This window comes from Myxocyprinus asiaticus, chromosome 2 (genome assembly GCF_019703515.2).
Source record: "Myxocyprinus asiaticus isolate MX2 ecotype Aquarium Trade chromosome 2, UBuf_Myxa_2, whole genome shotgun sequence".
Classification (NCBI taxonomy): domain Eukaryota; kingdom Metazoa; phylum Chordata; class Actinopteri; order Cypriniformes; family Catostomidae; genus Myxocyprinus; species Myxocyprinus asiaticus.
In genome coordinates this window covers 15729170-15743386 of record NC_059345.1, presented here as the reverse complement: position 1 = coordinate 15743386, position 14217 = coordinate 15729170, and the positions used below count along the sequence as shown (strand labels likewise).

Here is a 14217-nt window from a genome sequence, read left to right as displayed (position 1 = left end):
ACAACCATAAAATTAAATGGCACTAACCGTGTACTTAGGCTTGAACAAGCTGCTGAGGTGATTGACGATTGCATCCATGCTGAGGAGCTTATGGTCTTTGTCACACTCCTGCGAGTAAAACAAACAGTGGGAATGAATGACACAAGTGCACGGCAAATGAAATCGAACTTTTCTTAAACATCTGCTTGGTATGGCACTCCACTATCTCATAATGCAATTCCAACCTCTCTTTTTAAATGCATTTCAAACGCACAGCAATTGCCATTGATAGAACAAAAAACACAGACTCATTAGAAAGCTTCTTGCAATATGGCACTGTTAGGATTAGGCACTGTTTTATCTGAGTGAACTTAAATTCACCTACACACTATTTACTGTATATATATATATATATATATATATCAAGTGACATTATTTTTGTTGTTGATGTCAACAACAAAATCTATAGGAAGTTTTCTCTCACCCCTTTTAAAAATTGAACAGCATATTTATTTATTCATAGGTTATGAGCCTATTATTATCCCGTTTGTTTCCTAATTTTAATCTTTACTTCTGATCAAAGTCTTCGGCCAGCGAGGAGTTGATCGGGATGTAAGATTAATTCTTACAGTAATACTACTTTCATGGCCATTGAAAATAATATCACAAATGGATTGAAATACTGTTGATCCTAAAAGCATTTAGCGCTTAGGATCAACAAATTTCAAGGGACCAATATGATTTAATCAAATAAACAGTCAAAAGTGTCTTTGCCACCCAATGGGCATGTCAACTAAGTGGCTCAGTGTGTTAAAGCATTGGTTTATAGTTCAAAAGGTTGTGGGTTCAAGTATCCACCTATACAAGTCATTCTGTAAGTAGTTCTGGTGATTTTTTTATTGTGCTTAATGAATGGTTACAAATTCTGAATTTGATCTATGTTGAAAAGTTAAATGAATACGAAGTCGATCAAATTGACTTGTGCTTGGCTGTAAAAAAAACTTCTTAGCATAGTATGTTCCTTTTGCTGGCTGACTGGACCAGTGGTAAGAGCCATGAAATGTCAAACAGAAGGTTCACGGATCGATCCCCACCTTAGCAAATCATGCATTAGAAATATGAGTAGTTCTAGAGATTTTTGTATTGTGCTTACTGAATGGAGGCTGGGGTTTCCCCAATCAAATGTTGATTTGCGACAAACTTTATACATTTGAACATGGTATACACTGTGTCCGTGTCCATCTTATGCAATGTGATCTGTGTTTTCTCTGTGAGATCTTTGGGTTGTGCAGTGGTCGCCATGCTGGTGCTTGGCCCCGTAATTGCTGCTTGCAGCTATATTTTTATTTTTGTATTTTATACTGACTTGAAAAACTCTATTTTGAAAAGAAAAATAGAACCCCCTGAATTAATAATGGAACTGAGACAAAGAGTAACAGTGAGAAACAAATAGATCATAATTCACTGACCAGTATAAGGCACAATTTTAAGCAAAACTGCCAAATGTTTTCGTGAAAAATTCAGGGATGTATCTACAGTGCATCCCAGCATTAAAACACAGCAGTGTGCATACATTTATAGAAAATAGTAATAAACTTTTGAGGCTACAAGTAAACAAGAAGAAAAATGAGTTACAGTTGTGCTCAAATGTTTGCATACCCTGGAAGAAATTGTGAAATTTTGGCATTGATTTTGAAAATATGACTGATCATGCAAAAAAACTGTCTTTTATTTAAGGATAGTGATCATATGAAGCCATTTATTATCACATAGTTGTTTGGCTCCTTTTTAAATCATAATGATAACAGAAATCACCCAAATGGTCCTGATCAAAAGTGTACATACCCTTGAATGTTTGGCCTTGTTACAGACACACAAGGTGACACACACAGGTTTAAATGGCAATTAAAGGTTAATTTCCCACACCTGTTGCTTTTTAAATTGCAATTAGTGTCTGTGTATAAATAGTAAATGAGTTTGTTAGCTCTCACGTGGATGCACTGAGCAGGCTAGATACTGAGCCATGGGAGCAGAAAAGAACTGTCAAAAGACCTGCGTAACAAGGTAATGGAACTTTATAAAGATGGAAAATACGGGGATCTCTTGATACCAAGCCAATGTCAGGTAGACCAATAAAGATTTCAGCCACAACTGCCTGAAGAATTTATGTCTTCCATTAGTTGAACAAACAGATAGTCCTGCCCCAAACTCACACCATTGGTCAAGTCAGTATTACTGTGTAGTGCTGGCCGGGCCGCTCAAACAAACAGGGAAGCATAGGACCATAGTGTTAACACTTTTAAGTGAAATCAATCCTTAAAATATTTTACAGCTTTGTCATTACATTCAAAACCCCTTTTGGGAGCCGCTGTATTATTTAAAACTTGTTCAGTGTGTTCAGTCCAAAGGCAAGGAAACAATTAGGGTCTCGTTCTTCGAAAGATGCTTTATTGGTTAGCCGGACATTTTTCAAGATACCTTGGCATAAACCTGGGTTGTCAACTTGAGTAGTTGGCTTAATAGACGATGTACTGAAATATCTGATATGTTGCTTTGACAATAAACCTGATTTTGCTCCCAAAACTTATCAGGCTAACCATTTAAGCCCTGTTCAAATGAACAAGACCTAGGTTTAGTAAGAGCTGAACATCTCAGGATAGATTAAATAAGATAAGAGTGGGCTCACGCTAGAGTTGTTGGAGGTGACAGATATTCGATCGTCATTGAGGCCCAGGCTTGGAGCTTCATTACTGCCCAGAGTCTGAAGTTTATCAGACAAAACCCTCCGCTGGGATTCAAGCCGAGCACGAGCCACCATCGACAGGACTACCTGCTGCCTGCTGTCCTCCAGAGCATTACGCTTACTGAACTGATAAACCCTGAAAAACAAAAAGATAAATTCACACTAATGTAAAGCTGATGAGTCTTACATAAAGGTGAATTTGGAAAGTTCTTGTTTCAGTTCAGTTCAGTTGCTTTATCTTCACTGTAGAAGTACAAGAAGATTAGTTCTTGATAATGTAGGGTGATCAGCACCATACATTATCCTGATCAATAAGACTTAAGCTATGTAATATATATAATTATTCAAAGGGCTATTTAGTATGTACTAAATTTTCAAATTTGCTAAAACAAATGCTTTTTAATAAGAAACAAAGTTAATTATTATTGTTATTATAATTTTTAAAGGATTGTACTTAAATATGGGAACCCTGCTAGTCTTGTCTGATCTGTATTATCTGGTCTGCTTCTCAAAATAAATTGAAAGAAAACTGATCATGACTGGATCGAATTCTGTCCAGTCATCAACCCATTCTGTCTGTGCCTGGACCGAACATTAACGTCACAATAATAATTTTTATGTAAAATAAATCAGTAGTAATCTCCAACAATGCTGGACAACCATCAAATCTAATGGATTAGCAGAAGCCTCATTAGAGCATTACACTGAACATATATTCATGAAAGCACTCTTTATATTCTGATGCCCACAATATTTACATGTACTGACACTGGCCTTTAAGGGAGTGTCATTAAATGTTCCTCATATCGCTCTGCTCAGAACAACACCTCTGTGTTGTGGTCCCATGACCCAGGGCATAATTTCAAATCTGAATTATCTTAAATTTTTGGTTCAATTGTCAAGAATTAACCACACATCAAAAACACTTTTCATTTCTGCTTCTGTTGGCATTGGTAGTGTGGCGCAGAATTGAACGTGCCGAATTCTACATTTCGTCACAGTTCCCTGTTGAGACTAACATTAGAAGCGCTCAAACAACTATCCGTTTTATTCACTTCCACACAAATCGCGACTACAACGGCTGATTATGACTTAATAAACACTTATTTTTTCGCACTATTACACACACACACTGCTATGTTACAGTATGATATTGAAACACTTTTACTGTTAGGCATCATTTAAAAAATTATATATTTTAACGTTTGTATTACAGACCCACCTACACTTACACACTTAATCCAATGTGATTAGCTTCCACAGTAGCTCACCTGATAGAGTATTGGACTTTGGACTCGGAAGACCTCGGTTCGTGAGAGGAGAGTGTCATAGAAGTGACACGAGATGACATGGTTGCAACAGAAAATATGATTTTCATTTCTCATTTTTATTTTTGGACACTATCGGTAAGGTTTAAGCATAAGGATGTCTGTTTTGTTCACCTCTCATTTGATTTTAGATCACTATTGGTTAGGTTTAGGTTAAAGTTTTAGGTTAGGGAGGTATGTTTTACTCATTAAAACCATCCATAAAATTCACCTTAAAAACCCTGTCTGATTACAGCACTATTTCACTCGCTTTAGGTGCTCCCTGCTAGACATTTCACCGGGGAAACTGCAGCCAAATGAGTAATAAGGCACATAACTTTGTTTTGCAAAACTTTTGCTAACGGTCACGGTCACGTAATGTTATGAGACCAGGCTGGATTGGTCTAGGCCAGGGTGATTGCATCTGAAATTAGTGAATTGGGGTAAAGTGTCTACTAAATGACTAAACCTACAGAAAGTCCCTTTAAAAGTCTATTGTGCATAGATCTAGAGTAGATGAGTACAGCAATATATTGTGGTATATGGATCAGAAAATAAAGGGTTCAGAGCAAAAAACCCACCAAAAGTGACAAAAATGCTTGAGATATTTAAAATGTAGCACATTTGCCTGCATGAATTTTTGACCTCTTATTTACCATTTCATAGGCTGCAGAATATTCTATTGTAGGTCTTTTGTAGTAATTTTGTTTAGCACATTTGCAGACAATGTAGTGATCTGCAGTCATCAGATCTGTACATATTTCTGTCTCAGAGGTGAGAGTTTTTGAATCTGCTGCTAATATGAAGTGTTTTTAGAAAATTGATTGTGAATAAAACACTCACAACAACTCCAAAACATGAAAGGGTGATTACATTAAAATAACTATGACAGTAGAGAGCTGTATAATCTGACATAGGGACCAGACAACTATTTAAAATGTTAACTAGCACAGCTGTTTATTGGGATATAATATACTACTGCATTATTTAATGCTACTTTTGTATTTGAAGTTAATATTATTTTATTGACAACAGCCACATTTGTTCAGATAGAGCATTGATTAAAAGTTCATTTCTGGCACTGGGTGTATATCTCGCAGGCTCACCTCTGGCCTATGTGTGCAGACCCTTCCTCAGCCTCCAGATCCATCTCTAGCTGGTTCACAGCAGCCTGCTGAGAACCCAGAGTAGCAGCAAGATTCATGAGCTCTTCCTCCAATGCAGTGAGCCTGGAAGAGAGAGAGAAAGAGAATGACAGGGCATGAGGAAGGGATGCAAAATGAGTGCTTATTCAACAGAAGAGAGTCTTAATGCAATCCTTTGTCACTTGTTTTATGAGGTAACTTGTATGAACCAAGAAGTATGAATTTGTTTGTTTACAAGTTTCTCGATTGCTAAAGGCCCCTTCACTTCCGTCAAGACCTCTATGCAGAAGTCAAAGCGCCTCTTTGACCTCAACATGAGTCACGAAAGGGTAATCGTACTAAATTGCTAAGAAGCAAGAAAGCAGGAAGTGTACACAGTAAACAGTTAAAACATCTTGAAGGTGGATTGTTCAAAACACTCAGATGATGGTTTAATAAACAGTATCACGAGTTGTGATAACCCGAGGGTTATGATTTCACTTCTGTCTTTTTATGACATTTGTACTTTCACTGATACCACTATGTTACACATTGGTGTGTGTGCAGAAAAAAAGAGACTCACCGATGCTGGATTCCCTCCACTGTGAGCTCATTGAGCTGCAGATCTTCAGACTTTATACCCTCAGCGTCCTCTAACAAACTGCCGTCAAACTCCACACATGCAGGAACCTCTCCCCTTGACCTGGCAGAGATGGAGAAAAGGATGGATAGATACACCATATACTGCAATACATCTCTCTATATTGGTCAAGTCATAGCAAGTACAATGTTAATTAAAAGACTCCATGTAATTAAAATTGGAGTTTTGTGGTTTTAAAAGACTAGATCACCCAAAAATGAAAATGCTGTTATAATTAACTCACCCTCATGTCATTCCAAAACCATATGATTTTTTTTTTTTTCTTATGTGGAACACAAACTGAGAAATGTAAAGGCAAGAGCTTGGATTGTTTAGTGCTAAAAACAATGCAAGTTTTTGTGTGAACATACGTGCCACTGTGAACATGCTTTACTCATAATGCTCAAGAACGTGCAATGGACGTCAAGATTTTTACTGGACAATTACTTGCATTTCGTACGACTTCGGAAGAGGATGCATATGCCGCATGGACTCCTTTTATGATACTTTTAGTTCCTTTTTCAAGCTATAAAGTGAATTGCAACCAACTGTCATTGTATTGAAAAGACAAACCGAAATATTCATTTAAATTTCTCCTTTTGTGTTCTGCATGAGATAGAAAGTCATACAGGTTTGGAACGACATGAGAATGAGTAAATTATGACAGAATTTTCATTTTTGGGTGAACTATTCCCAGGGGCGGGATACAATTTCTGAGGCCCCAAGCAACCGTCCAGTTGGGGGCCTCCTTTCGGCATACAACTTAGGGAAATTACATTAGTGATTTTATATAATAATTTTAATGTAATTTCTAACAGCCATTGTAGCCAAGTACATTCAAAATATTTAATGAAATAAAAATCTAGATACAGGCTACAGCACTACCCGCAACCCTACATGGGACAAGCGGCTATAAAGGATGGATGGATGGATGGGATGGATGGATGGAAAATCTAGATAAAAATATGAATGTATGTTTTCCACAGTTTTTACCACTAAATGTACACAAGGAAAAATGGTATTTAATTTATAATATAATAAATATAATTTATATGGAACAATACAATAATAAAAAAGCAATATTTACCTACATATATTTTTAGAAAATTTTTTTTTGCAAATGAATAGGGTGTGCAAAAACAACAATGACACTCACTTATATTTTGGAACCAAGATGAATATTATGTATTATTGTTCAGTCAAGCGTATTATTATAATATGATACTAAATTATTATTATTTTTGAGGATTTATTTTATACAATAGTAATATATTTATGTCATATTTACTTCAACTTCACTGGGGCAATGTCAGTATGTATTTCAGAGCTTACAATGTTCCTCCTTACAAATCTGGTGAAACGGTGTCACCGCCTACATTTCTGTAATACTGTGTTGCGTTTTAGCTTTGTATAATAACTTTAAGCAGGTTGAAATGTTCGGAATTGCACGAACGGGTGAACCTGTAGCAATTTGCCTTCACAAAGCTTTTGAACTGCTCCAAGACGGCATGAAAAAAAAAGAAAAAAATCACCGGTCACCCATTGAGCATTTTGCTCAGCTTTCCAAAAGGGGCCCCATGCAACTGCATGGTTTGTGTGGTGGTTTACACCACTACTGACTATTACTTTAAGTCTATGTCTGTTAGCTTTGAAGCCATCTACAGTATATTCTACTTTACTCCCAGTAGACAAAAATAAATTAGCAAAAATATGTGCATTCAAAAGATTTACAATCTTTCTCTTCTAAGAAAATGGACCAAAATATTGATCACATCATGCTGATGGGTGTAGACCAATTTTTGTCCAATAAAATGCTCTTTTGAATGAGAATGCCCCTTTCCTAATACCACCTGCCTCTGACTGGCTATTTAAAAGAATGGACAAGCCCTTCAGTATGTCCTGCCCCAAACTCCTGTTTCAAATGGACATATGTCAACACAGGAAAGAAAACTGTTTTTGTCAAACTAATTCATTGGGTCTTGAAAGATAACATGACAGGGCATTCACAGTGCATTTAACTTCAGTGATATTACATATTTACAGTACATGAGAAACAAAACACTCAGTAGGAAATAACATAAGGCGGGACTTGATTTTATCCAGTGAGATTTGGATTGGATCATGAAAAGTGGGCTATGATGTAATTGGTTAATATTATTTTTAACTGCTTGCATGGCCTTGGTTGCATCAACAGAAAATAAAGTCATTTCAGAGGAGAACAAAATATATTTACATTTTATGAAAGATTATGAAAATAATAGTCATGCACAATAAGACAAGGGACATTTGTTAAGAAAGTAAATTGGGTACAATTTTATTTTATGTTGACTTGAAGAGATGAGAATTGTTCATCTCTATAGATCTCTAAGTTGCCAAATACTATACAGAGGATTATAAAGAAAGTTTGCATGCATATGGAACTTTATTTGATCCTTTGGTCAGGGATCCCATCCAACAAACACAGGGAACAAAAGGGAAAGGCATATATACCTGTTCTGCTGAATAAAGCTTTCATACTCTTTGTGCGGCTGGATGGCCTTCAGGGCATTGGCCATTTCAGTGTGAACATTCACCACCTCATCATGAAGCAGACTAGAAAGATCAAAATACTCCTGCAGAATCTCTTTCCTAAGATAAAGAAAATGCCACGTCACTCACGTGTGTTTTCACACACAAGACAGACAGGGTGTCCACTTCTTTACTGCTTTCTAACTGTATGAATAATCACTATTTACATTTAGTGTGGGAAACTATTGCACAGGCCAACCCGTCATCATTTTAAAAAGCAGAAGTCTGCAAATGACACTCTGGGGTAAGTTCTTAAAATTGATATTTCCTGTATGACTTTGCAAAGCACAACAGAGCATTGAATGAGTATAAATGTGAGTGAGGTGCAAATCTAAGAGTAAAAAGCACTGCATTTCACAATCTCTTACCCTTATTGCTTTACATGGGTTTCTATTATAGTTTTTGATATCACTGACACTGGGGGCATTTCAAAAAAGAAATTAAAACTGGTTCAGATATATGATAAATATATTTGACAGGAAATTCCCAAAAGGGCCAACTTTTCACAATTTGGTGAACAAACTCTCTACTGTCATATAATGACAACTATAACCCTTACAAAATGATACCACAAAAACAGTAAATGGTGGTGCTTACTAAGGCAAACATATTGCTCAAACTTGAGGTTAGCAATTTGAACAAACCCCAACCCGAAGTATTAAACTTTGGCAAGTATCTCATAAATGATAGTACATTATGTGGCTTGTTGAGGAGAGGCATGCTACTACTTTTCTAAATGATTAGACTTACGATTTTTGCCTGGCAGATGATAAATCAGACCAAAAAATAAATAAAAAAATGTTATAGACTAACACTAAAGTTGGGACCCATGCCATATCTAGGTACAAGATATCACAGAAACTTGAGAGTGGGCTCTTGGGCCAGCAAATACTCAGAACATCATAGCAACCACCTAGTATATACCAGGGTAAAACAAAAATACAATAAATGAATGATGTATACAAAAATAGGATATGGCTTTGTGTACTGTTAACTCACAGAATAAGCACCATTTCCTCATGCAGCGTTTGCAGTGCTCTCAGTAATCCTGGATGACTTTCGCTATAGTGGAGTTTGTGATGCACCTGGGCGGCCTTCACCGATAACACATACTCATTATGATGTTCGTGCAGCTTCATAGTAGCTTTGATGTAGCGTTCCTTTGCTTTCTCACGCTCTTTGTCTGTACAAAAAGGCCAACCACAAACATAAGTGCTCGCTCGTACAAGCACACAGGTGAAATGTAAAAGAAAGACCACTAACCTGCCACCAAACACCTCCTGTTGGGTCATTCCTACTATTCGGTGCCTTTTTAGTCCCTAATGCTTAATTTCAACATATTGCAATGTTGATGGGCTTGTAAAAAAGAATAAAGACTATTTCTAATGTTACACACAGCTGTAGGTGTAAAAGACAAATTTTAAATATTTGAAATCATTAGAATTTATTGCACTAGTGTCATTTCCAAATGTCCTCAGAGATGCACATCAAACATCTTTTCAAGGAACCATAAAAGTAATCCATTCAACTCCAGTGGTTAAATCTATATCTTTACAAGCGATATAATAGGTGTGGGTAAGAAACAGATCAATGTTTAAGTCCTTTTTAACAATAAATCTCCACTTTCACTTTCACTTTCTTCTTCTTTTGTTTTTGCTGATTCACATTCTTCGTGCATATCGCAACCTGCTGGGCAGGGAGGAGAATTTATAGTAAAAATTAACTTAAATATTGATGTTTCTCACTCACAATTATCATATCGCTTCAGAAGATATAGATTTAACCACTGGACTCTTATGGATTACTTTTATGTGCCTTTATGTGCTTTTTTGAGCTTCAAAGTCTTGGTACCCATTCACTTGCATTGTATGGACCAACAGAATTTGTGTTCAGCAGAAGAAAGAAAGTTATACACATCTGAGATGGCATGAAGGTAAGTAAATGATGAGAGAATTTTCATTTTTGGGGGAACTATCCCATTAACCCTGGTCTTGACTTCATGCTTTGTTACATCCTTGTGTCAGTGCTAAACAAATTTAGAAACACAGTCTCAGTCGGCAGGTTTTTCTTCTATTGCATAAGAAGACAAAGTCCTTGCTTACACATAAGATCAACACACCACACAGTGTTTAAACATTAAACAGTTCCTCTTATTGTATCTCTTTAAGCACTAAGTACACAATACACAAAGCCTTTGGCAGTCAAAGTGAAAGGAAAGGCAAGCGTTTTAGAGAACTAAGAATCAGAGAGGCACTCTACCTTTGCTGGCTTCCTGATACTTCCTTTTGGCCTGGGCTGCATCCCGTACCAGCTGTCTGTAACTGGACTTGAGTCTGTCCAACTCAGTTTGGGTGACCTAACCTTCCACAACAGGACATGAAATAAAAACAAATCAAAATTCAGTCTTGTGCAATAAAATGTCAGGGACATTTACTTTGCACTCATTGTGGGAAAAAAGAACCCCACATGTTATAAACCTGCTTTAGATGATATGTGCTTTATTTAGTTTTAAGTAGTTTTAAAAGCTTACAGGTCAACAGTAAGTAATGGCAACTGGAAGTAATGACCAAATTTGTTGCAGCACTAGGCTAATGTGTATTAACATTTTTATGGCAACGGCAGTTTAGATGTTACACAAAAAGGACTGTTATGTACTTTATTTATTCCCTTCCTCAAAAACAGCTTATTATATTTGCATTAAATATTAAAACAACATGCAATTAGTACATTATTCTACACAGGATGTTAGACATCATGATTACACTAGATTTTTCCATTATCAAGTGGTTGCTAGGGCATTGCTAAGTGGTTGCTATGGTGTTGTGGATGGCTGCTTACTCTTCCAAGCCTCTATGATGCACTGCCTGACCAAAAACAAAAAACAAACAAAAAAAAAAAACAGTTGCATACTCTAATATTTTGTTGGACCATCTTTAGCTTTGATTACAGCGTGCATTTGTCGTGACATTGTTTCAACAAACTTATGCAACGTCACAACATTTATTTCCATCCAGAGTTGCATTAATTTTTGGCCTAGATCTTGTATTGATGACAGGAGAAATGAACCACTCTGTAAAGTCTTCACCAGGACATCCCAAAGACTTTAAATGGGGTTAAGGTCACAACTCTGTGGTGGCCAATTCATGTGCGAAAATGATTCCTCAGGCTCCCTGAACCACTCTTTCACAATTTGAGCATGATGAATCTTAGCATTGTCGTCCTGGAATATGCCCGTGCTGTCAGGAAAGAAAAAATCCATTGATGGGATAACCTGGTCATTCAGTACATTCAGGTAGTCAGCTGACTTCATTTTATTGCCGCATAACATTGCTAAAACTAGACCTGACCAATTGAAACAACCCCAGATCATAACACTGCCTCCAGAGGCTTGTACAGTGGGCACTATACATGGCGGGTGCATCAATTCATGAGTTTCCCTTCCTACCCTGACGTACCTATCACTTTGGAATAGGGTAAATCTGGACTCATCAGACCACATGACCTTTTTCCATTGCTCCACAGTCCAATCTTTAGGCTCCCTAGCAAACTGAAGTAATTTTTTCCAATTAGCCTCACTAAAAAGTGGCTTTCTTGTGGCCACACAGCTGTATAGTCCCAATCCTGTAAGTTCTCATTGCATTGTGCATGTGGAAATGCTCTTAATTTCACTATTAAACATCACTGTGAGTTCTCCTGTCGATTTTTTACAATGTGACTTCACCAAATGTTTTAGTGCTCTCCGATCACGATCATTCAATAATTATTTTCAGTCCACATTTCTTCCGCTAAGCTGACGGTTCACCACTATTCTTCCAGGATTTAATAATTCGCTGGACAGTTCTTAACCCAATTCTAGTGATTTCAGCAATCTCCTTAGTTGTTTTCTTTGCTTGATGCAGTCCAATAATTTGATCCTTCTGAAACATCTTGCATGTTTAAGAAATTAGAAGCTACACACTGCATCAGTTAGGTTTAAAATAATTGTTTCCAGTTGAAACATATTAATCACTGCAATAATGATCCAATCATAGGCTCTTAAGTATCTGCTTATTTTTAAGACTTAGGTCTTCGTGGTAGCAAGGTTACTCACCTCAGTCCGGGTGGCAGAGGATAAGTCTCAGTTGCCTCCGCTTCTGAGACAGTCAATCTGCGCATCTTATCACATGGCTCACTGTGCATGACACCGCGGAGACTCACAACACGTGGAGGCTCATGCTATTCTCCGCAATCCACGCACAATTTACCACACGTCCCATTGAGAGCGAGAACCACTACTTGCGACCACAAGGAGGTTATCCTATGTGACTCTACCCTCCCTAGCAGCCGGGCCAATTTGGTTCCTTAAGAGACCTAGCTGGAGTCACTCAGCACAGCCTGGATTCGAACTCGCGACTCCAGGGGTGGTAGTCAGCATCAATTCTCGCTGAGCAGTGTATAATCTGGTCTATCGATATGGAAATCTATACATTTTTCTTCATTTTTTCACTAAGTGAAAATTGTAAGTCCAATCATAAAAGTAAAAGCACACCTTTCTTTAACAAGCCAAATGATTTGTGAGATCATTCAGGTCCGTAGCACAAACGTTGCAGGTTTTGAACCATCCCTAATCCTAGGTATTAAAATTTGATGTGTAACATGTCCTGCACCATTTATGCTACAGACATGAATGATACCTCAAATTGTGTTTCTTTCTTATGATTTTCACCTGGCAGACGATGAAATGTGTGAAAATCCTATGGACCAGAATATCACAGAGACTTGGAGTGGGCTCTCTAAGTAACCACCCAAAAACATGTAAAATATAAAAATCTAGTGTAACAAAAGTTCGTTGTTGGGCAAATAAAGGAGGAAGCGGGAGCCGGTTTCCACGTGAGCCACGTGAGCCAGCTTGGTTGTTTTTAAATGTGCTTTATAAATAAACATTGATTGATTGATTGATTGATAATATATCAACAAACAGAAAACGTTTTTCAGCTTACACACAAAAGGTTGGCGTCTCAGCATATACAAATAAAGATCCGCTTTTCAGCATACATAAACACTCATTAATAGACATGCACTCTCTCGTGTGCCCCTCTCACTCTATGTGCGCCGGGCTGTTTTTATCTCCCCCGTCTCTCACTGCAAACACAGAAACAGTAATTACCAGCAAATTCATCTCAGGTGAACCTCCTTACCACTTCCTGACTCAGGCCGGGGGAACTGTCCAGTCTGCCCCCCCCCCCACTTCTGGAGAGGAGTCCGCAACAGCAATCTGTGCCCCGGTCTGTGGACCACCTTGAACTTAAAGGCTGGAGTGCCAGATACCAACAGGTGATCCAGGCGTTGGCATCCTTCATGTGGTGGAGCCATTGGAGCGGGGCATGTTCTGAACAGAGGGTGAATGCTCGTCCCAACAAATAGTAGCGCAGAGTAAGGACAACCCACTTGATGGCCAAACACTCCTTCTCTATGGTGCTGTACTTCGTGTCTCTCATAGGGAGCTTCCAACTAATGTACAGCACTGGGCGTTCCTCCCCCTCCACCACATGGGACAGTACAGCACCCAGCTCCCTGTCCAATGCGTCCGTCTGTAAAGCAAAATGGAGAGAGAACCACAAGATACCGAACCTCCACCTGCCCAGTTGCGTACTTCTTCAGGTGTACTGTGAGCCTGCTCGTCGCAGCAACCTCAGAACGGCCCCAGATGCTGCATCTACCGCTGCCAGTTATTACTGTAAATAATGATATTATCCAAATAAGCAGTGGCATATGCAGCGTGTGGTCTGAGGACCCTGTCCATTAGACGCTGAAACATAGCCGGGGCCACAAATTGGTGTAAACCAAATGGTGTGGAGAAGGCTGTTTTCTCACAGG

At 38.1% G+C, this 14217-nt stretch overlaps 1 protein-coding gene across 6 annotated transcripts in view; it reads right to left on the bottom strand.

The window, feature by feature from the left end:
• Positions 1-14217, bottom strand: part of LOC127454558 (tyrosine-protein kinase Fes/Fps-like) — a 36787-nt gene that overhangs the window by 11802 nt on the left and 10768 nt on the right. For all 6 annotated transcript variants that reach the window (XM_051721878.1, XM_051721888.1, XM_051721860.1 and 3 more), the window contains 7 exons: positions 10621-10717; positions 9361-9544; positions 8284-8421; positions 5737-5856; positions 5136-5258; positions 2666-2858; positions 28-108 (listed from right to left, as the gene is read on the bottom strand). In XM_051721878.1, the coding sequence (XP_051577838.1) occupies positions 28-108; positions 2666-2858; positions 5136-5258; positions 5737-5856; positions 8284-8421; positions 9361-9544; positions 10621-10717 (936 nt within the window). The remainder of the gene's footprint in view (positions 1-27; positions 109-2665; positions 2859-5135; positions 5259-5736; positions 5857-8283; positions 8422-9360; positions 9545-10620; positions 10718-14217) is intronic.